A 25229-nucleotide genomic window follows, 5' to 3' on the forward strand; every position below is an offset into this window, starting at 1 on the left:
GGAAGGCCATACCAGTTAATTCATGTTATACCAGTTTCTAAAAGGAAATGTTTCCGAGGTAACACAGCCAGTAAATGAACATGGCACATGGGACCAGAAATAGATTAGCTGTGCTTCAAGGAACTTCAGGGAGTACATGGAGACCTTTGGTGAGAACACCAGATTTTCAGGGCATTTTGACTTTTCCCTATTGATAGACACAGCACATGAAAGATGAACCCAAAATGGGAATGGGTTTTGAACAATGAATTTGCTTGCTAAAAAGTCTAGATTTTCTTCAAGTTTTTGCTGTGAATCGAGGGAGAAAATACTGCAAAGTGTCACTCTGAAGAGGTTCTGTAAGGAATGCTTTCAAATTTGATTGACTTAAATATGTCAAAAACCCTCATCTAAAGGACTGCTGCTTTGTGACACATGTGGTGGTATTATTACAAGTAGAGCTTTAGGTGGCCCTCTTTAAATACAGTACTTGCAGAAAATAGTTTTTAGTAATTATATTAATTAATTTAGTATTATATCATTAAAACATGGTAGTGAGAAAGCATTATCATCATATTTTTGTTTTCATAATAAATTTGAAACTTTTGAGACCTTTCCCAGATATTTTAGGCTATTTGTAATATTGAAAAATACTCGTAATATATGTAAGATTGAAAATGACAGCATACCCAATTGAAGAATGATACTCTCCCTTCAGAGAAGTATCCTTCCAAATAACTACTTGGACTTCCATTTAATTTTTACTTACCTTGTTTCAATAAAAAATGTTTCCCTCTGTTTCCTTTGTCCAAGTGTGGTTTGTATATAATTGTTGAACCTCTTAAATCCATTTTAGAAAGGGCACTGAAATATCCTCCATGGGGGAATTAGGGTTGTGTATACACAATTCTCTGTTAGGGATCAGCAGGAATATAGGACAAAATAATTTTTTCTCTTCAGCTGATTTAAATACCCAGAACAGATGCTGTATTCTCTCTGCAGTCCTTCTGCAAGAGTATGGCACAGGATGATGGGGTAAAATGTGGAGCAACAACACACCAGAGTTTGAGGAAGGAAGGACAGAAGGATGATAACAATCATTTGTTTCTTCACAGCTGTTAACACTTAAAATTTTTTGAGAATAGGGAAAAGATGATGTATCGTTCATGAGTTCTTATAAGTTTCAATCTTGCCTCTTTTTGTTTACTTGTCGAGCTGTGAAGTTAAAAGGATGGAAAATTTGTGTACCAGGTAGATTCTTGGTTTTAGCAGGTCAGTGTACATATGCACGTAAGCAGCTATGCCTATAATTAAGGTAAAACTGCTGTTAGGAGATTTGTGACTTTCTGTGTGATGGAAATGGGCAGGTCTGTTTTTTAAAAGACAGAGAATTATAACATGATACAAGATCATAGTAATTAGTAGGCATGATTGCCAAGAGGATTAGCAAACTTGGAGCATAAAAAAATCGACCTTCATTTGTCAGAGATATGTGCTTTCATTCAAGTTTTTGAAAATACTTACTAATCACAGAGAGATTTAGTCTGGATAAGCTTTTGAAACTTTAAATAGAAATCAGAAACTTAAATGTTGTTCATTCCTTCACCAGCAGTACCTTCCCTGAGGTATTCAACACCAACTTTCTGTGTCTTGTTCACAGAATTATAGAATGGATTGGAAAGGACCTTAAAGATCATCTAGTTCCCAACCCCCCTTCCTTGGACAGGGACAGTTTCCATTAGACCTGGTTGCTCAGAGCCCTGTCCAGCCTGGCCTGGAACACTTCCAGGGCATCCCCAGCTTCCCTGGGCAACCTGTGCCAGAGTCTGACCACCATTCTTTTCTTCTCAGTGCAGAATATCTTCCTAGGATCTAATCTTATTCGACCCTCTCTCAGTATAAAGCTGTTCTCCCTTGTCCCATCTCTACCTGCCCATGTAGAGTCCCTCTCCAGCTCTCTTGCAGACCCTCTGTAGGTCTGGTAGGATGCTCTAAAGGCTCCCTGACTTCTTTCAGTCTGAACAATTCCAACTCTCTCAGCCTGTCCTCACTGGAGGTGTGCCCATTGTGTCCATTGCTACAGTAAGATTGTCCAAAATGGGCATAAATGTGAAATAATGAAATAAATCAATCAAGAGCAATTGTTGGTGTCACTAAGATTTTCACACTTGGCTCACTGCATTATCATTTGCAAATGTTGGGGAAATAAGAAAATGCTTCATTGTTATGTGTTGAGGTCAATTTCTTAAATGAATGCCTGAAGAAGTGCTGATTGAGGTAATACTTTAGAATGTCCTGGTTTTTAATGAGAATATTTGTTACTTCCCAGTAATTACAGCTTTTATACAAGAAAAAAATGTTCTGTATGATACAGAAATTATTAAGCATAATAGAAGCAATAAAGCTCTGAAAACAAATTTGGATAAAAAAGAATATTATTTCCAAAGAAAATTTTATTTGTCAGTTTGCTGATTATGTGCCTGGAGTCTTCTGTAGCCAAACTTTGCTTTTATTTGGGCATTTAGTGTACGGACCAGTGATCCAATACGTATTAAGCCTTGTTTATGTTTATTAAAATTCATGCTGGATCAATAGCTGAAATAAGTTGTTTTGATTCTTTCAGATAAAACCACTAAGTTCAAAATAAAGTGGTCTTTTTACTCCTTGGAATAAAATAATGCTTAAGCCCACCATTTTCCCTCACTTGAAGTAGATGGAGCTTGCTGCTGGAACAGGTGGTGTTTTCTTTTTTCATTATCTGTAAGCTCCTGTGGCCTAGGTTTTGAAACAAATAACTGTATTCATGGGGTAGACTCTGGCATCTATCTGGCATAAAAATAACACCACCAGTAGAAAAGTTCTCAGTCAGAGCAGTTCCCTTATCCAGTTTGGTGCTTGGAAAAGTGAACATAAAGCACCAGAGCAAGGTCATGCAGGTATTGGGCCTTTAGGGAGGTACTCCTCTTTGTGGGGGCAGGCAGCATTCATATCAGGTTACCATGATTTTGAGCCAGAGCATGAAATATTGGCATTGTTATATAGTCAGAGGGAAACTGACAAAAAAATGAGGCAGAAATTAAGGCTTTGCAGACCTGAGTACTGACATGCATAAATTTTAAGCATGTCTTTAAAATTCCATGTTTGCAGCACGTTATTTTATACTTGTAGTAGCATAGAGTCCTTAAGATAATATTGAAATATGCGTCTGAGAATTTAGCAAATATTTTTCTGAGCGTCTCAAGCGAAATATTAAGCAGTAGTACCTGAGACAGTGAGAATTTCTTGAGAGCAAAGAATCTCAACATGCTCTCTAAATACTGACAGTGATCAAAATGAAAATGATATTTGAGAGTTACATTCTCTAGGGATTTCTGTAATTGTGTATGATTATGACTGATTACAATTTATTATACATACAGTGTGTGTAATATAGCCTGGAAGCTTTTTCTTTTCTGAAAATTGACCTTGCAGAAATATTGCTTTATTACTCATGTTTACAACCTGCCTGTATTCATGTTTCTAATAGTGATAAAATAACATACATTTCCCAAAAAAAGATAGATTATTAAACTTCAGATACAGGGATAATCAGTTGTGTCACTACAAGTTCTATCAAAACAACTGACTTGTGTATTTCCCACATGACTGCATAGCTCAAATGCCACTGGACTGCTGAAGCATCAAAAAGAACAAAATATTCAAACAGTGAGATAGGACAGAAATATTTTGTCTTGCATGTGGGTACGTTAGAAAAGAATTCTGCTTCTTTCTGTCATTTTAAACTGACTTTGTAGATCTGGCTATTAAACTGTTTTTTTCTCCCCATATTTAATTTGGTAATCATTTGAAAATTATAAAAAACATGAAGCCTGGGTTTAGAGTTGCTTCTCAGGCAGGAGTGCAGTATATTTGTAGAGCAGTCTACTGAAAATTAAATTATTGTATCGACCTCTCTCTTAATCTTACTTTCTATGACAGGTTCATCTGTTGCAACAAAACATTTTCACACATGCACACATGGAGCAATGATTTCAAAAGAACTAGAGACAGTCCAGAAAGAGAAATACACAGTCAATAGTCTCTTGTCCTTATGGAAGGCTCTTGTCCTAGATAAGGTATTAAGTAGTAAGACTCCCCTATAAAACATCTTTTTATTTTTCCAAATAGAAAGTGTTTGACCTATTCTAGATGCATTAATTTTTGATGTTTCTCTTCTACAAATCTAATTTAATCTCCTAATTACAACTGAGGTGCAGTAGTCTCACCAATGTTTTGTTTTTATAAGGATATTGTTTGAAAAGCTGAAGAAAAGTGAGCTTAGATCTTTGACTACTCAGTATAAATGGGTCTTTGCTTCTAATTGCTGAAATCTGTAATCTTTTCTTAAAAGGGTTTTGGAAAACCAATTTGTGTTTCTGTTTGAGGACAGTTATCTCTTAGTGGACAGCCACTCTAGACATCTTTGGATTTAGATGCCTCTCTGAAAAATAAAGTGCATTTGTCTGTTTTCTTAGTTGTTAAAACATAATATTAGTTAAATTGTGTGTTCCTTACACACAATTTTAGGAATATTAGGAGAATTTTAGGAATACTGTACTAAATGACAGGAATAATGAGGAAGTTGGGAGATTTCATTGATAAGACACAGCATTCCTATTTCAACATAATGGGAGAAGTTACCTATATGATTGCTTTTCATTATAGGAATCAGTTTGGGTTTAGTTTCTTCATCTCTGAAAAAATGTTGATACTTACATTTTCTTCAAGATAATGATTCCACAGAGGAGCTTGCCTCATTATGGTCTAAAAAGAGTTTTCAGATAGCAGTAGCAAATTTTCTGTTAAAGGTTTGGCAGTGCCACCGAAAGATTTGAGAATTTAGAGCATTTACAGTTTTGTACTACCAAGTTTACATTTAAATCAGCTAAATGGGAAACTCCTGACATAGACTCTTGTGATATTGAACCTAATGCTATATTATACTTCTGTAACTTTTGTAACTCTGGAATTATAATTATGCTCTTCTCTTCTTCAGTTCCCACAGATATGGTAGCTTTACACTGGAGTATATTATGGAGGCCTATTACTCTCAACAGCTGCCCTCTCTATTAAGAATCAATATAGAAAAAGTATTACTCTGTTCCCTTCTGGAACTATCAGAAAACTGAAATAGTTTTGGCAGAGTTGTTTGAAGTCTGCCTGCTGAAGTTACAATGATTTCCTTGAGTTAAAGTTCCCTTTCTTCTATGATTCAGGAGCTGAAATTCTCTTTAATTTTTTTCTTCTGAGGTTGGGTAGTACCACCAATTTCAATACACAAAGATTGCTAAAATTGTAGAAGACTGGAAATGATAGCAGTGAAATCCCAATTGTAGTTTCAGCTCTTACCATAGAAAAATACTTGGATATGTTTGACTTTATGAATTATCACTTTTACAGTTACAGTTATGGTGAATGTGGCAATTGTAAATCAGAACCTTTTTCGTAGATTGAAACTGTGTCCTTCTGTCTTTGAAGGTTACAGACAACAGACCAGACCTCGAAGATTTACACCTTTATGCAACTCCGCGGGAGCAACGGTTTCGTAGCTTTGCCAGTCTGGAATTTGAAGGACAGCTGTACATGACTCCACGTGACTTTATCCAGGCTGTTACCAGTGATGAACCCAAACGTAAGCAGGAGCTTTATAATGCTAAAACTGCTAGGGAAAATGTCTGTGGTGCATGTTATTTTCCCATTTGCTTTTGATTCCTGCTTCTGTTTCTGATTGTAGGAAAAAGGTACTGCATCTTCAGAATTTTAATTGTGTCCAAATGCATACAAACAGTATTCTGATTGTTACTAGATTGTAAACATCTGTATGCTAGTTAAACATTCTTGTCTTAAAGGTTGCAAACAGATCAATGGTCATGAAAGATGGCGAGTTAATTTGTGCCATTTGCATTGACGCAGTTTCTTTCTGAGCGGGCCTGTATTGCTGTACAACTCTTGCTTCCTGTTTTGTGTAGTTTCTCTGTAAGCAGGCAACCATACACATTCTCTAAAAGACTAAAGATAAGCTACAACATAACAATATCATGGCTTTCTAAATAATGTGCTTTGAGTCAGAGTTTTAGTCCCCCAGGGAATCAACTTTCTAGACTCAAACATTGCCAGTGTTAGTACTATGTGTTAATTAATGAAAAATTAACTATCAACTTTAGGTCATTTATTGTAAAATCTTTGCTTTAATTATCAAAGAGAGACTAAATAGTAAGGTGATCCCTTTCTGCTCTAGTTTGATTTCCTGGCCCTCAGGCTTGCAGTGCATTGGTAGCAGTACAGAACTTCTGGAGAATGGGAATATCTTTGCTCAGGTGTGACATGTATAATCACCCACCTTAAGTTTTCTTAAAATTCTGTGCAGATGTTGGATTTTTCCCTTTTGTTCTGTTAACAGTAATGAAACAAGAGGAAAGAATTCATGGCACATCAGTGATCAAAACTTCTGTAACTTTTGAATAAAGATATAATCTCATTGTAACAACGAAGACAGAAGATAGAGCTTAGATGGTGAAAACCTGAAAAACTTTGAAACTCTTACCAGAAAGCAATTTTTTTTTTTTTTTGCTTTGCAGTTAAAAGAGAGGAAGCAGATTGCTTATCACACAAGTTAATACAAATACACATCAGCACTTTTTATCTATTTCCCCTGCTCAGAACCTCAATTCTTCCCTTTTTTGTTAGTGTGGAGTTGGGTTTCACTGTGTATGGTCATGAAACATTTGTGCTGTATATACTGGACATCATTAAAACATTTTGGTTTGACTCTGTTCTATGACACTTTGATTGGCTAGACCACACTATATGTATGGTTTGCTATTAAGATTTTTCCATGCTGATCAATTTTCTGCTTCCTCCTCTCAATGGAAGTATTTAGACTTTAAAAACAAAACCAACCCAAAAATCATTAAGCTCATAAGGACATTCTGGTTATCTCATGGAAAAGGAGAACAGATCTGGAGTTGAACAGTCAGGCACCCTTCTGAATTCAGTGTAGCAAACCTTGTTTCTATCAAAATCCTTTCTGTTCATCCAGTTCACCTCTGAGACCAAAAGCAAAACTAACCTGGATGTCTTTTAGGTTTCATGGTATCAGAGACTTACATGGCTGACATAACTATTTTAAAGGATTACAATTAAGTTGAAGTGGATCATTTCATTCTAGTGAAGGTCATGTTGTCTGGGAAATTGAGACAGAAGGCTGATAAATAGGATGTAATAGCTGAAATAGATGACCCACAGATTGCCACATCCAACTTCTCATCTCTAACTATGGTAATTTTAACTTTGTACTGCAGCATTGCCAAAGTACCATTTGTCTTCTTGGGCAAGTCAATTTTCTGTCTTGCTCTGTTGAAAGTAGTACGTTTAAGGAAGGATTTTTTTCTAATAATGCATTCTAAACATTTTATTTTTTATTTTTAGGGTAGTTTTATAAATTACTTGCAAGTTGTTTATAGTTGGGTCCATTCTGGCTGACATACTAGACTATCTATATTTTGCATAATAAAAAAAGAATCTATACTGGGGTTTTTATGGATGAAGACTACAAAAGTCTTGAGTTTTGTCAAAAAGCAAAAATGCCCTTTGAAGTATAATAATAGAAGCTCTTTATGTCTGCTTTATAGAAAAGCTAATAAAATTAGGCCTGAATGATATTTGTGATGGAGTGAATGCGTCTATTGTGATTGATTTACTTTGGAAATCATGTAAACCCTACAAAAGTCAAGAGGGTGTTCACTTCCTTTTTTGATTAAACACTAACTAATACGGTAAGAGTATGTTTTCCTTTATAAAATGTAACTTTTTACTCCAGGCATTTATTACAAAAAAATATATAAAATAAAGGGTGTAATTAATTTGTTTCTGCCTTTATGGTGCAGGCTTTCATTTGAGAGCATACATTATTTTTAAGAGTCATTATTGATACATTTTTATAATCTGAATATATATTTATATATTGAGAAAGCAAATTAAGAGAAGAAGAAATATATTTTTCCCCTTTGTGCTAACTGTAGTAAATTTAGCTTAATACTGAGCTGTAAGAAATACATACATATATAGACACATAAATCTTCACTGACTTGCCTAGGAAGAAAATATGTATGTAACATGTGAGATTGGGAAACTATCTGATTGATTATTAGGTATATTTATTCTCCAGATTTTTTATGGTAGGCATAAACATACCCCAATTTATATGGCAAATGAGATTGTTTTAGGTGATTTTATTTAAAAAATTAAATTGAAAAGCTTATGAAAATCTGTTAGCTCATGTTACGATGTTGCATGATATAACTTCACCATAGTTAGAGTGGGATTTGTCAACTGCCTTGGTGTAAACCTTTACCAAGATGTAAAATTAAAATTTCAGTCAATTTCTAACCATGAATTGATGAAAGACCATAGTGGGTAGTTTGTGTATTGTTTTAATTATTTAATGGAGCATGAAGTTCATTATGAGAAAAGGATTTCTAATAACAAAGTGTCTTTTGCTCCACAAAAAGAAGCCTTTCCCACCAAAAATTTGTTATGGATTTGACCACATAAAATGCTACTTTCTGGACCTTTGTGAATTCTAATTTTCACAATGCCTTATCATAATATTGAATCTGTACAAATATTTGTCCTGAGAAGGTGGTGATGAACCTCGAGTTTTGAATTCTTGGATGGTTATGGACAGCTCTTGTTCGATTACAGCTACCAAAGAATTGAGCCTGACAGAGGCTGGAAAAGGAATCTGAGTCAGTAGGAAGGGATGAAGGGTGTCTTAGCACTTGGTGTAGTTTCAAGAGCTTTTTTCTGTATTTGCTTTGAAAAGTATGAGTGGTCCATGAAGCAATGGTCATAATCCAGGTCTCCTTACAATTTGAATTTTAATATTACTGCTACTAAATAGTCATTTCAGAATATTGTTACCAGGGGTTAGCATGAATGCCTTCTGTTTCCTGTTAAATGTTTTAAGGATGTATTTTGGAGGTTGAAGGTCTTTGAAGCAGAGTTGGATTAAAAACTATATCTGAATTGGTTCTTTAAAGTTAGGACTTTAGGTATGTATTAAGTTAAAGGCTTTTTTAATAACATAAAGACAATTGCACTCATGAAGTAAGGCAAATAATTCTTTGTATAGAAAACATAGTATAGATGTAGCCCAATTTTTATGACACCACATTGGCATAATTAAATTCCTGTACATTCATAACAACTCCTTTTTTTGCAGATGCTAAAAAATGGCGATCCCTTTCAAAGCAGGTGAGCAATAATTCCTATGTGGTCTTATAACCATACATTTTGGTAGTTGATTTTGTTTTTGATGTAAATGTAGAGGCACAGGAAAGTTTAATTTCTTCATTTTTGTCACTTCAGACTCAGCTGAATCCAGAATTTAAGATATTTTAGCTGCGGTGCCTGTGTTGTTGAATTTACTGACTTTCTCAAGCATCTGTCCGTTTCTCCCCCTGTCTATATCTGACTGCATTTCTTAGTGTCTAGGTGTAATAGGTGTATCCAAAACTGCCTGAAATATTTATGCCACTTTCTCCCTTTTGTGGTGTTCAAGTGCCTCTTTTTTTTTTTTTTTTTTCATTTGTATAAGTGCAAAAGGCCCCTCTCTGTTTCCCTGTATTTTAAGTAAAGTACATTTATATTCATGGGTGAAGTTCGCTTTAGTTCAGGTTGAATGTTTAAAAGAATAGCTGCTTGGATTTTGTATGAAAACCTTACTGAAATCCAGGGAGACTTATCCTTGGCTTCAGTCAGTATGAGCACTGGTGAGTTATTTCAGCCACAAATACATTGCATGTCTCTCTCCAGCTAGCAAACATTTAGTATTCATGCAGATGATTCTTGCAATAATTATGTGTGCAAAAATTTATGGAGCGCTTGAGTACTTCCAAAATCATTGTGGTAACTGAAGTTCAATTAACTGGTAGATTTGCATGCAGTTCCTTGTCTTTTATATTGATATCCTAGAATTTAATCATAATCTATTAGGCACTTCATTAAATACTGAAATATATGCTTTTAAATTTTTTAAACCTTATTTTTTAGGAACTGAATCAGATCCTTATGGAGACACCACCGGTTTGGAAAGGATCATCCAAACTTTTCCGTAATCTTAATGAGAAAGGTGATTGAGGAGAATTTATTTTTGTGAACCAAATTATCATTCTATTAACTTTTTTGTGATGATATACTTAAATCTGAGTCACATTTTCAAAAATAAAAAAAGTGCTTGCTGTTGCTTTCTACATTTTAGAAAATGGAAAAGTTCCATGTAATCTCTACAGTGTTTTAATGATGCTGTCTTTCAACTACCCTCTTTAAGTGACTGGGGACTCAGAGTTTGTTAAGCTGGGGACTCAGAGTTTGTTAAGCTGATGTTTAAATATTTCAGGTTCAGTTTGTTGCCATGAATGATCTGTGGACTATAGACAGAATATTCCAGTAAAGAAACAGTATCTCTTTGCTTCTTTTCAATAGGTTCAATAATGTGATTATTTCTGAAGACAGTAGTGCTATCTTATATCACTGGTAAAGCTTTTTGTACACAACACAAAGAGACAGTTTCAGAAATGTTACATATTCCTTTAAACTCTGCAGATGAGGGCTTTGATAGCTTTTGAAACTCACACTATTGGCAAGTGAAGAGCCAAGAGTCACTCTCGGTCTCCTCGGTTGTATTTTTTTCTTTCTTAATAAGCTCTATCACTTCACAACATAAAACACAGGGAAGTAAAAATATGATGGCTTTACAGACATTTAAAAGCTATTTATAATAAATAATCCACATATTTCTTTGCTTACATTCAGTGTGGCAAAGGTGTGGTGGTGCATTTGAAATATTTTCAAAAGCAGACCCAAGTACTTGTTATAAAAGAAGGACACTTTATGGGTGTTTAAAATAAGCACACAGCAACAGAATTCCAATCAAATTTATGCATGTAATTGGTTAATATAATTCATATGCAGCTCAAATTTATTCAAGGAGTAAGTAGTGTGGACATACTCTCAAAGGAGGCTCTCTAGTGCATGAAGGCACTCTTTTTTCCTGAGTCTACAGCCAGCACTACAGAGAGGCAGAAACTGGCACATCTTTGCATTGTATTTCAGTGTACTTCTTTGCTCTAGGCTGCTTTCTATGTAGTTGAGTTTTGAAATATTAATTGCATAAATATATTAATTGCAGTATACAGCTGACTTTTGAAATATTAATTGCATAAAAATTCAACCTCAGAATCTGTCAGTACATTATCAGTTAAAAATGTATCTAGATGTTGCTTATTAAGTCTGTAATAAAATGTCTGCAACATGAGTAGTCTTGATTCAACAGTATCTTATTCCAGTTTTCTGCCAGTGGAGCTCTTCTGAAGTTGATGGAATTGATAGGACTCCAACTGTCGAAATAAGATGATAAAATTAGTATTAGACTTTAGTATTTGGATATCTTTTCAGCATGTTTTATGAAAAAGTGAGTTCTATTGCCCAGTTTTATAAAAAATATAAGAAAATATGTTGGGTCTTATGACTGATAGTGTAAATTGGTTAAAGAAATGGAAATAGAATTCAGGTCTCTCCCTAGTTATAATGTAGGCTTTACTTTTTTGTTTCTTAACATTTTTTTTTTAAAACATGCACATACAAAGCAATTAGCAAAAGCCCATGTCCACTTATTTTGCCATGGATTTATGTAATTCAGCTGAGGCACTCTGATTTATGCCCACTGACCTTAAGTTTTTATTATGTTTTTCCCTTGAGTGCCATCCTTCTTTCTGATCCTAGTGTAAGTTTTTCTTTCCCTTCAATCATCATTTCATAGCCTCTCTCCCATAACACTCAGAGCAATCAACCAGAACTATCTGTCTGCAGCTACAATATGCCAGTACAAACAAAAGGAGGGAAGGCTTTCAGGGCTGTTTCTATTGCTTTCTTCATACCTGTGATGAACTACTTGACAATTGCACTTTCTTCCTGTTTTACAGCAAAGAAGGTGCCATCAAAAATCAAAAAAAAATATATTTACATTTATTGACTGGCTATTAAAGAATCTTTTCCATCAGTGAATGAGAACCTTTGAGGTATCTGATTTCTTGATAAGTGCTTGTCCAAACAGATTCAAACAGGCCTTTGAAAACTTAATTTTTGCAAGCTGCTGTATAAAATCAAGAAGATAAAGCAGAGAGCATGTGTTACTTAAATGCCTGTATTTAATCATTGCTAATCTTCAATAATGTGTAAATTGAGGAAAAGAGTAGGTGGTATTAAAAAAATCATAGTTGTTTTCCTAACTAGATCTACTAGCAGTAATAAAATACTGGTTCTGAAGACTTAAATTTGCTCTTGGATCAAAAGATGGGATGTAAGTATAATGGAAGTAAAATCCAGATGAATGATACATTGTTTTTAGTTTTAATTGTACAGGTATTTCAGTCCAAAAATATTCAGACGATTGCTTACCTAGTTTGTCACATTTTCAGTTAAGTCAGATTTTAAATATCTTTTAAAATCCAAAGATGTGGCTGTTTTTGGAAAAACTTTTGCACCTGACTTGGACTGAAATCAAGGAGACAGCCAGCAACTTTTGAAAATCCTAGCTGATAGATATCTTTACTCTCAGGCATCTAAATACTTCTTTTTTCACTCTTTTGAAATAATCTAAGATTGTGGACTGACTTAACACTTCTGATTTTGGAGGACAGACAAAACCAGTTTGCTAGAAATCAGGAACAAGTTTCCCTAGTTCAGCCTCAAAGGTCATTGGAGCTAAGGGCTTTTGGGAGAGCTGCAAGCTGTTGTTTTCTTGTTGAACTATGAGATGCTTCTCTTCATTGCTGCTCTGGACATTCTGCAAGGTTATCTCTGTACCCCTTACTCCAGAGCTAGAAAGGCACAAGTACAGCTTATGGTACAAGACATACTATTTGGGTATTGACTTCAGCTCTAATTTAAATTTTGCCTTAATCACTTCTGAAGAGAAAAGGGAGTGCCATTCCACAGTGCAGTTCCCTTTTGTAATCCTGCAAAAAGAAAAAACTATGAGATCAAGTTTTCAGTTAATACAGCAGATGTACGCACTTAATAAAGTCAAGAACAGTATTCAAATGGTGTGATCAGGAGGAAGCATGTTGAGAATTTTCTCAAAGTAAATGTTTTCATACTGTTAAAGAGTACTATCATGAATTACTGGTGGGGTTTTTGGAAAGAAAACTGAATAAATCATTTATATTAGCTTTTTAGAGTCTATCCCAGATTCTTTTTAATGAGCCATGCTCCACTGAATGTCAATTTACTTGCCATGTTTAATGTACTCTTCCCCTAAGATACAAACCCAAACAAAAAACCCCAAGCCATAGATGAATATTGTAGACCAATAACTTACTGACCAAAACTAGTTACATGCATACAAGTATGAATATGCATATGCACATGTACAAAAATTCTCCTTATGTATAGATTTTATGTTTTCAGGTTTAGGATGTGAAGACAAGATGAAACTAACATGGCCTCTTTTTTTTTTTTTTTTTTTTTTTGTCTTCAGGTGTGATATCTTACACAGAATATTTATTTCTCTTATGTATTTTAACAAGTAAGTATTTTTGGAGAGAAAAAATTCCTTACAATTTCAAAGCTCTGAATGTGTTGTTGTGTGTTAAATTACACTCCCCATCCCTGCATATAGAAAAATAACACCATACATCACTATGTCCCTCTGAACCTCTTTGGCCCTTCTGGAATCTTGTGTTATGCTTTATTTAAATGAATTATTATCCAGAATGCCTTTTAGTGGCTGTTGATGAACCTCTGCCATACACTCTATCTAAATCCCTGTTAAGAGCTTAAATTTATTTTCTTTTTTGAAATTCCTACAAAATTTGTAGCTAAATTTGCTGAAGTTCCTAAGGGATACTGAATAAATACAGGGAGAACAGAACGATACACATCATTGTGTCATCAATTAATGCATAATGGGCAAAATCAAAGAGTCAGTGGTAAAATATAAAGTATTGATGTCAGAAACAGTAACAAAATTGAAAACTTATTATTTTATCTCCCATAAAATTGAAGTAAAATAACCTAAACTAAACCTGATACAGTTTTTTTTTTTTTAATATTTTAACAGATGTTTTCTTGGAAGAAGCAAAGAATTTTACTTGTCTTTCACTTACATGTAATTAAATAATTTCTATTGGATTCATTAGTGGGGTTATTTTGGACATGAACTGGATTCCTAATATGAATCAGAGCTGGAGCTTGACCCTGAACCCTTAGTATCTCCCACTATGGCATCAATGATTCTTCCATCATTTCTTTGTTATCCGAATTAACTTTTGGCCATAATTGATTCATGTTGCAAATCAGTGGGTATCCCCAAAATGTTGCCTAAAGGTTTTACTTGCAGTTACCTTCAAAGTTGCCATGTTTCAGAAATAAGTTCTAACCTGATCTCAAATTTCAATGGCTCTAAGCATGTAAACAAGAAAATGTTGAGTGTCTTTCAGCATAACATTTACTTTGACCAGAAGTTGTGTCCTGTACCTTTTTTTCAAAATCTTTTAAAGTGTCTGTTAGAACACTGTGTTTTCACAGAAAATTTATTTTGTACATATTTATGTTTGTAATATAAAATGGAGTCTATCCATGAACTAACACTCTTTTTTATTATTCTTGAATATTTCATGTTCTATTTCTACTTTTGTGAGCGTGTCTTCTGTTTGAATAACATGGGTTTTACAGATGTTATGATTTGCATTTAGTATGTGCACAAACCTCCTTATTTAAATTAGTTGAGGTTCTGGCTTTCATAAGGGGACACCAGATTTCATACAGTATTATACTTACTTTCTTTCCAAGGAAATAAATAATTGAATGTTTGGCATTTTTTTGGCAGAGCCACATGCAGGTTTTCGAATTGCTTTCAACATGTTCGATACTGATGGCAATGAAATGGTGGACAAAAAGGAATTCTTAGTGGTATGTATATTTGCAGTTTTTGATGAAATCTTGAAACTAATGTGATGATGTCAGTAGTCATGAGGATATTATCTACTATTCTTCACTGAATGTAGTTGTTTATTTGCATGATTAGTATAAAGAGTTATTATAATGTAGACTGAAAATAGAAGCTCCTTCTTAGAGTGCACAGGAGTCTTGTAAATAATTATTTTTGAAGCTTAATTCTAGTTTGTATTCTGGATTTTTAAATTGCTGCTGTATTTACAGGCTATTAAAGTAATAGAAATGTTTTAATGGTTAGCAGAGTTATTTAATTGCTCTAATGATGAAAGGACTTGTAAAAGAATCTTTTGCTGGGAGATCACCTCACTTTGCCATTCATTCTGCTGATAACCGCAAGTGACCCAAACATACTGACTGACCTAATGCGACACTATCATCTGTTGTGGACAAGATCTGTAATGAAATAAAACATACTGTACATATATCTAATTTAGCCCATAAATCCATATGCTGAAGCAGTTTGTTAAGCTTGGGTTCAGTGATTTCTTTTTACAGGGAATATTCCTACAGGGGAAACTGACTTTGACCTGAATGCTTTGGAACAGATGGCATGATACCTAGAACTTGGCAGTAGTTTGGTTGCATCCAGGGTTTTGTTACATTACTAATTTGAATGACACTATTTTTCAAATTAGAGCTTTAAGGCTTTAAAAAAGCAGTTCTGTAAATCCATCTTATTAATTATTTAAGCAGAGTTTGTTCTGAAAGAAAAAGGAGGAAATTGAAGCAAGAGGCTTTGTCTTTCAGAAACTGTTGCTAAAAATGAGATAAAATAAGCATGTAAAGTGGTAAACAAGGGCAATATTTAACTATGGATATTACATCTTTCTTTCTAACTATGCCTTTATAGTCCTCTTCACATCCTGCTAGGTATTTGTTCTCTGTCATGATCCATGACTAAAGTTTCTCTGTATTTCTGTTAGCAGATTTGGTGGATAAAAGAAAGAAAGAAAGAAAGTAGAATTTTGAAACATTAGGTATACTATCCCCTACCTATTGAAGGGGATTATTGTATTTAACAAATTTGTATAGATCGAACTTGAGAGCAATTCTGCTTCAGTAGGTGTCAGTGATCTTTCAAAAATTAGAACCCTTAAGTCAGAATGTGAGATCTGAAGTGAAAAAGACTAAAATAGCTAGGTAGGTAGATTTTTGTGTAATGAAAGTATATATGAAAATAGAATTTGATTCAGTGATACTGCAGCTATGATAGAACTGGCCCCACTACATACATTTGGCATCTTTACTCAACTTGCTTGAATAGGATGTATCATGTCCTGTGTGCCTGAAAGGAGAGTGTTCAAAAGTTGTCATTTGAGCTACCCCAACATTTGCAAAATATTTTTCCATCAATTACAGGCAGCTATTGCAAAAATGGCAATAAATGCTATTCAGTTTTACAAATAAAGAGACTTTGAAGAGCTTTGTTTAGGGATCACGTGTTATGTGATTCTTGACGAAACAGTGAAGAGTTGAAAAAGGCCTTCTTTTTCTGATAACAGCTGTATTGTTTTTGTAAACTAATTTCATGGTGTTTGTGCTTTCCTCTTTGCTTATGTCATAGGGGTGAGGTCAGGGAACAGAAGGATTATGTTGCCTTGTTACTGGAGATCTTGATTTTGCTGCCTTCAGCAGTCAATCTCATTATCCTGTTTCAAACAATGTTCCTATGAAAGTACTCCTAGACCCTTTTTGCATTCACTTTTTTTCAGTCACTGGTATCCTATAGCACTCTTTCTGAACAAAAGATCCATTTCCAGAAGTTTAGCAAGGGCTTTAATAATGCATGCAACAGAATCCTTCTTCTTTTGCCTCAGTGGCAGGGGAAATACATCCAAGGATGCCTTGCTTTTTACTGATCTTTTTTGGTTTTTCAATTACTGCCACTCTTCTCTCCTGCTTGATGGCTTGTCACTTCACTTTTCACAAAGGATTTTCTTTCTGTTTCTCTCTGTTCATTTAACTTTTTTCTTGGCATTGTTCTGGGTTGCAAACTTTGTGGTACCCTATCCTATCAAGACTCTTTCCTTGTTGGCCTAAGTTACAGTAACTTGTGCCTGTAGGTTTGCAAAAAAATTTTGAAAAACTTTACCAAGGTCTGTAAATATGTGCCATATTCAAAAATAGGTATTGTGATACACAAAATGTTCTGGTCTGTATTTGCCTGATAGAAAATTCCAGAACTCAGTAGTCAATTTTGGAAATTCATAAAATGCTATTTATAAATTAGTTTTGTTTAGAAATGTAGTGTTTGCTACTTAATCACTAAACATTGAATTCTTTCATTTCAGTGTTGTCATACCCCTGCAGTAAGTCTTACTGATTCCTTTGTCTTAGTCATCTGTCTTCTCTAAAAAAAAGATATTCTGAAATTTAGTTTGGAAAAATTTCTTGCAAAATTTATCACACACACATTATGTTTCACATTCCAATCCCTGTGGAGCTCTCTGTACATGCCATTACATTATCAGGTTTTACCAGACTTCTGGTAGGTAAAATTGCTCCTTTGAAAGGACTGCCACAATTGTGTCTGTATGCCAAGGTGTTTGGTTCTGAAAATACCTATATTCTAGGTTGGGCAAGTTTCTCAGATCAGGGTTTATTCCTTTTCCAGCCCACTTAGAGGATAACAAATGCTACATCAGACAGTATGATATTTTCACATGCAGTTTTTATAAAAGCTAAAGGTCCAGTAGAGACCTAGATGGTGTCATAGTTAATACTTTCTTCTATTGCTAAACACTGTGAGACCTTTTTCTAATGGTTTGGGAACATTAATTGATATTACTATAAATAAAAATACCTAAATAAAACAGATTCTTGCAGAGAAAGATAAGTACAATCCAGTTCTTACTCTGAAGATTTTACAAAAATAAATATGCTTAAGAATCTGTATGTTTGAAATCTTGTATTTGAGGTTTTCTCAGAAGTAATGTTTAAAGCTCTTCATGTTGAGATAGTTGTGAAAGGGGTATTTTACAGGACCTGAAGGTATTCTTTGAACAGACTTGAAAAGAAAGGGTACTTGATAAATTACTCTTGAGTAGTAGTTTGTTGCTGCTGAAGGGGAATGTTTCACCCCCACCAGGTGTTTCTACCCCTCCCTTGTGCCAGCAGGAGTAAGAACTGATCAGGTTGGAAACTAATGTGAAAAAAAGATTGATCCAGCTGACTACATAACCACAGAGACACTAATTAGAACCTGACACGAAAGGATGTGCCTGGAGGTAGTGGAAAGGGTGGAACTTCCCCTTTTTATATTGGCTAGATTGGCTAAATAGGACATTCTTGGTATTGTGCTCCCAAGTAGAATTGTTACCCTTACTTTGTGGAAAAAAATATTTCCTTTTTCCCTTTCTGTGTGATGGTTTAAGTCACAGAAGGAACATGAAGGCATGAGTATGAACAATAAAGCATCATTGAAACTCTGATATCACAGTAAAGAACTGCATTTTAATAGTGTTTGTAATGTTCCTTATGATGTTGTTATGTATATGAATACAGGCTGAACACTAAATGTGAACAAAATGGTTTGGTTTTTAGCTCCAAGAGATCTTCAGGAAAAAAAATGAGAAGAGAGAAAAAAGAGGAGATGAAGAAAAACGTGCAATGCTGGTAAGTAAAATCAGAAAAGTTGCATCTGATAGTTTGTTTGGGGTTTTTTTTATGTAGTACAAAATTATGTGTGTATATTTTTCGTTGATCACTGTTTTTAAACACTAAATTCATATTGTTAGAAGAATAGGCATAACTTCACATGTAGAAAAAAGCAGTATTTAGCCTAAACTGCAGTTACTGGAAAAAAAGAGTAAGTGGTTTATATGAAGGAAAAAATAGTGTTTAAATACTGTAGTAGATGTTATGACAGTAGAATTGATTCCATTTGGAGTTTAGAAATCTAGGGAAAAGTGAATAGGAATGAGCCAGTGTTACTGTCTCTTAACAGGGAGAGAGCTCAGTGGGAAGACCAAGTTACACACTTGCTTTAGAACTAACTAAAGCTGTTCATGTAGACCTTCTGATCCTGGTGCTTGTTAACCACACAGCAGTTTTAAAACAGATTATGAAATGTTACAACTGAATTTAGGTTTTATATTCAAATTTATATTCTTACTAAATAATTCTTATGACCAATGCAAATATATTAATCTGAATAGATTTTTGTGGGATATTTGGTCCTCACATAATGTCAAATTTGCATTTAATGCAAATAAATAAAAGGTAAGTCATAAATAAATGAGTCTGTGGTGGTTTGTCTGTTGGATGGCAGCAATACCAGGTACTTCTTTTACTGTTGGAAAAGTAAATCTCAGGGACAAATCTCTGCCAAACAGAGAGCAGAAAAAAAAAAAAAACCTATGTTCATTTGCAGTTTGCATATTTTTGGAAAAAATTCTTTGTTATAAGAAACATTTTGACATATCAGCTTCATAGAGCTTCTCAGTGTCCATTATACTTTTGCCAACATCAACGCTCAGTCTCGCTTCTTTGTCCCTGAAACCACAGGAAGTATGATTTTCAAAAATTACTACTTTTTAAACCTTCCCTGAGAAGAAAAGGATTTTTTTCTTCCCACCCAGAGAGACCTATCCTGCTCAGCTTTTCAAAACTGTAGGTCTGTTGTTGAATCTCTCAGAGACTGTTTATTTTGAACAAAGGAAACTTATACCTGAAGGAAGAGCTTTTGGAGAACGTAAAGATGGCAGAATGGCGCATAACTCCTGAGAGTAATCTCTAAAAACCTGTACTTCTCTTTTGAAAATTGGATGAGTAAGACTGAAAATAAACCATTTTTTTTTCTTCATTTTGAAAACAAATAAACAAAAATAATAATATATATAAAGTAAAGATTTGCTTGTCTTAACCTATTCTGTTGTCTTTTTTCCCTCTTCTTTTGTCTTCATTCTGACATGTGATACTTGGCTTGGCCCATTTTTGCTGTATGTCAGCGTCTTCAACTTTATGGATATCATACTCCTACTAACAGTGTATGTACTCTAATTATTTTCAATTGATGCAGTCTTCACCAGTGAGGTGAAATAATGTGCTATAAGAAAATCTATTGTATTTATCTTTTTCATCAAGTAAATTATTTCTGCTAATCAGTAAAAATGTGAGGAATCTTGACTTACATAGAAGATTGTTGCGTGCATGCTGAACATGCCAGCATATCAGGAGGAGAGGTTGCTCTATATTTATATGAAATGGAGGAAACAGTATTTTTAAGGGAAAGTACAAAATACATTTCAATAAACTGTAGACATATTTTTAATTAATGTGTGAAATTAAGTCATCCTGCATGAGTCATTTCATCCATTTCTTTCTTTCCTTGTGTATAGTGTGTATAATTAGTCAATTGAATCCTTCACCTCTTTGTTACCCCCCAAAAAGAAACCTGAAGAGAGCTTTCCTATTTTTATGCTTCACCTACCGAACAAATACATTAGAACTTCCAGTGCTGAACTAGGAAAGGATTTTACAGAAAATATTCCCTGTATTACTTAGGTGACAGTAAACTCCTTTACAATAGTTTTTGAGGGCTGAAAAAGAGAAGCAGAAAGAGATCTTCTGAGGTTTTCAGTGTCTTCATCATGGCCTAATTAATTTCTGGATCATGCAGAAGTAAAACAGTTTTTAAAAAACAGATGGATTTTGTGTTTAAAGAGCAGAATTCATCTTGTTGTGGCATTATTGTGATATTCCAAGTGTGGGGATAGGATTCAGGAGAATTAGATGACTAGTGAAATTCCAATTTTAAAATTTGTTTCGTTATATAATTATTCACAGATTTATTTCTTGTGAAGTTGGCACCTACAATTGAAGAATTATGCAGGATGAATTAAAATGTGCAGTTGACATGATGTGCATACTGCAATGATGCAAGAAAAATGAAGTAGAATATGCAAGGCCTTATCATTCAATAGATTTCAGATCAGGCTTTACTGTAGCAAAGCTTGCTGGACAGTGATTGCCGTATTCCCATGCTTCCTCCTGTTTCAAACTGAAACCAAACTAGTTAGATATTCTACTTACGTAGTTTTCAGCTGCAGTAAGAACATCTCATTCTGGACTGCAGCCGTGTCCAAGCACTTGCCCAGGTGTGTGCCATATTTTTTGCCTTCCTACTATCTGAATGGAGATCTCCATGGAAAGGAGACCCAGGTGTATAGCAATTCAGTAAATCCCTCATCTCCAAAAATAGAAATTTTGGGGTCTATTTCTCCTGCTGAAACAAGAGGTGTAGCAGTCTTTTGTTTCCCTTGATGTCCTCAGGAGCTGAAGATACCCAGGTTCCAAGGAGATGCAACCCTAAAATGTCTGGGATAGTCCAATGTGCTGCCTCCTGCAATGAGGCCCTTCTCCTCGCTTCATCTAACAAATCAGTTCAATTTTTTAAAAATGTGTTGAGGTCCATAGGCCATAAAAAGCATATGGTGATGTTTTAAATGAGTTAAATATTTCAGTATTTTCATTTGCATAGGTTAATTCTTTGAAGTCATGTTCTGGTGCATACTGCATTTGTGTCTGAGACTGCTTTGGCATGTACTGCATGAGTGCTTTCACTGGCCAAATGCCAACCAGAACATGATAACTGTGATGTGATGCATGTAATGGAAATGAAATGTGCACAGCCAGAAGTACTAATTCAATTGACTAAAGTAACTCCAGTAAGAGAACAAATTCAGTGAATACTTAAAATAGATAATTCTAGAATTGTATGCATAAAAGAATGTGGTGTTCATTCTCATGACAAGGTGACAAAGTAAGTTTGATCATCAGATGTGTATAGTGTTTTCCTGATAAGTATGTTAACAGTTGAAGATGAACTTACTAGGCTTGTTTTTTGCCTTTTTTTGTTGGTGCAATGATGTCATCATATATATTAGATGAAATTATTTTATATAACTAGTTATATGGTGATGTTTTTATTTTACCAATGAAAAATGATTTTATAAATATATGAATTAATATTTTCTGGAAAAACAGAATTGATAGAAAAAACCAATGGCAAAATGCTGAGTTTAAGTGGCCATTTTGATATGCACTTTTAGTAAATGTTTTCACTTCTGCTTTCTTGAATTTATTGTGTTTGGGAAGATGGAGTCTGGTGATACTTCTGGCGCAGCCAAGAGCATTAGGGAAATAGCTGTAATAGACCAGCGTTCCTTTCATTTACAAAGTATCATGTAACTGGTAAAAATGTCACTGTTTAGAAGCAAGAGAACCAAGCCTTGCTTTTGAAGATCAGTTAGAAAATACTTTAAAGTTTGTAAATGGTTGTTCCATTGTTTTTTGTTTTTCAAACAATTGTGCTTCTTGAAACTGCAGGTTCTTAAAACAGAAGGAGAGGACCTTGTCCCCAGAAGCTATTGGGATACTTTGAGACGTAGCACAAGCCAAGCACTCTTTTCAGACCTTGCGGAGGTATAAAACAACCTCTCTGGTCTTTGCTCCATAAACAGACTGCTGTTTTATTTTTTCTGTTCTCATTGCTTTCTTACATTATGCACCCTGTTTCTTCTTTTCCTTTTAATTACTTTTTTGTTTTAAATCTCAGAGTTCTCAGATCAAATGCATTTGGTTCTCTGCAATGTGATAATTGAAGGTTGCCATTTCCAAGAAGAAGCAAAGTTACCTTTTGAAAGAGTTGGAAGATGAAGTCTTCTTCAGTCCTTCAGAAGCATTTTCTAACACTAATAGTTATGGCAGTTTGCAGTTAGAGAAGTAATTCAGGAAACCTTTGTCATTTAGGTGTGGTCCAGTAAAATGACAACTTTACTGAGAGTTGTAGCCCTTTAAGCTTTTAATCTTTATGTCCTTAATGTGCTTTTTATGTATATTATTAGAACCAATCTTCACAAGAAGTATAATGCAAAAATTGTTTTAATTGTTGAAGAAAACCAGGAGTGTTTTAAGGTAACCAAAGCATTGGTCCATCTTTTGTAATATTACACAATCATTATGGAGGCCTAGAAGTACCTCTGAGCCGTCAAATTAATCTTCATAATGCTTTAAATTCTATTAATTCTTGTTTCATTATCTGCTTCTAGATAAGTGAGTAAGATATTTCTTTGTATTTATCATTTCAGAAAGTCAGAAGACTAGATAAGTTATGCTTTTCTGTGCCCACACAGTGAGAGTAATGGCTCTGCTGGTAGTGGCATTGAGAACCTACAACAACTCCCCACTGACTCTGGTCTCAGAGTTCCATGTTTCCTAAGCAGGATCATAATGAGAAAAGAACAAGAAACTGAAAGTGACCTCTAGAGTAAAGTAAAACAGTCTTTTTCCTTGGTTTGGATGCAATGTGTGCTTCACATTGAAAGTAATTAGTGTTTTGTCCCTGCTGTTCCTCTGCAGAAGCAATTGAATAACTTGAGGACTTCAATGGACTTATTTCTAATTTCCAGGCTTAATTTACTCATAGTCCCTTTATATCAGTCTGCTGTTCATTAATTTTCATAGGGCTTTTTCTTCTTTAGTGTCAATCTTCATACTCATGGTTGTGTTTATAAATGCAGTCATAGCACTCTGTTTAAATTTATTTGAATTTTAATTATGGGCCAAACAAAATAAGGTATTTGATTTTTCTTTTAAGGAAGAGCCTACATTTCCTAGGTATCAAATAAACCTTTTCTGTATTTCTCTCAGCTTGTGTTCATTTGACCTTCAACAAAACAAAATGTAGTGTTACAGAATTGAGTTTTACAACAATATTTATAGCAATATCCATAGTAATAACATATACTTAGTAATCTTCAGTAAAGCAGTAGACCCAGCCTATCTTCCCTTGCTTCTATGCTCATGAGCTTCTGAATTGTTAATCCAGTCATTAATCCTAATTTATTACACCAAATTTTAAAATCCAGAATGTCAGTGCTCTTGTCTAGTCAGATAAGGAAACCTAGAGGGGAGAGAAGGTTTCTAAATTCACTGATAATTCAAGAAGCTTGGGTCATTGAGTTTTCTGAATGAAATGTCATCTTAATGTACAGTTAGCTGGCATGAACTCAGTCCCAAGTAAAGATGGACTTAAGTTTGGTAATCTCTACACACGTTTAATTTGAAGAGAGAGGGGTTTTTTCATATCTGATGCCTCAGACTAATATCCGTAACTATACTGTTATTGAAGCTTAATAGCAGCTATACTTAGTAGTGATAGAAATTCTCTGTAAAGTGTATAAAAAGCCTGTCTGCTCACTTGTAAATCATTTTATGAAGAAAAATCATGTTCTACATTTTCTTCACTGACAATTTCCCACTTCTCACTGTAATTATCTTTATCTTGCTCGGTTTGGGCCAGCTGGCTTTCATCCATATTCTTATCTCTCCCAGGTACTCTTGCATCTGAATAATATAGCTATTTGTAGTGAGAAAGTGGCATGAAGCAAGGTGACACTGGGGTCTGTGTTGTTTCAAAGGCTTTTGAGAAGGCTATATGTAAGTCAAAAAGGAGTGTAAATAAGGTTTGTTGCTATGGGAATCAAAAGGTCTCTTTGGAGAGTAAAGTTATTTATCACAACTAGTTTTTTCTAGGACAGTGTATAATGCTGTTTCTGTACTTAGTGATTTAGCAATTCCACCATCCTGTTGGAATATTGCAGTTATCACAAAATTCAGTTTTGGGGTTTATTCTTAAATTACTAAGTGAAATTGGAAACCATTAGGTTAGTTATCAGTGTTGGAAAAATCAAGAGTTTTCAGTAAGAAAGCTCTTATTAATCAAATCGTAATATACATACTTTATGACTGGAATATGTTGGTAAAAGTGGAATCAATGCCTATAAGCATTACCTACTTTTAACCAACCCTTCTTAATCAAGAACTTGAAACTAATTTTGCAGAATACAAAATAAATAGACTTTATGCACTTCAGGCTAGAAAATGGAAATAAAAAAATATTGCCATTATGCAGCAAGTCAATCAAGTGATTGAAACACTTGTCTTCGGTTTGTCTCTTTACCTGCATTTGTATTCCAGTTATTGTAAAGGTAAAGAGAAATGAGAAGGATCTTATTCTCATTTAAATGACTGCAAAATATATTTGATCAAAATTGAGGCTCGTATTTGTATACATGGAAACAGGTGAGGCAATTTAATTTTCAGTGATCTAAAATAAATAAAATTAATTTTATCATGAAAAATAAATAATGGATTTAAATTATTAAAGCTTCTGGTTTTATTCTTTACCA

The 25229-nt window shown here is 34.4% G+C and overlaps 1 protein-coding gene across 4 annotated transcripts in view; it reads left to right on the top strand.

Moving 5' to 3' along the window:
• Positions 1–25229, top strand: part of MICU3 (mitochondrial calcium uptake family member 3) — a gene marked incomplete at its 5' end in the record, with an annotated part of 50564 nt that overhangs the window by 7037 nt on the left and 18298 nt on the right. For 2 of the 4 annotated variants that reach the window (XM_084204860.1, XM_084204863.1), the window contains 8 exons: positions 5497–5650; positions 9242–9273; positions 10072–10150; positions 13559–13606; positions 14909–14991; positions 18580–18651; positions 19986–20024; positions 22366–22461. In XM_084204860.1, the coding sequence (XP_084060986.1) occupies positions 5497–5650; positions 9242–9273; positions 10072–10150; positions 13559–13606; positions 14909–14991; positions 18580–18651; positions 19986–20024; positions 22366–22461 (603 nt within the window). The remainder of the gene's footprint in view (positions 1–5496; positions 5651–9241; positions 9274–10071; positions 10151–13558; positions 13607–14908; positions 14992–18579; positions 18652–19985; positions 20025–22365; positions 22462–25229) is intronic. The other 2 variants (XM_084204861.1, XM_084204862.1) reach the window with 2 other exon arrangements.

Source organism: Fringilla coelebs (genome assembly GCF_963513975.1).
Source record: "Fringilla coelebs genome assembly, chromosome: 4".
Classification (NCBI taxonomy): domain Eukaryota; kingdom Metazoa; phylum Chordata; class Aves; order Passeriformes; family Fringillidae; genus Fringilla; species Fringilla coelebs.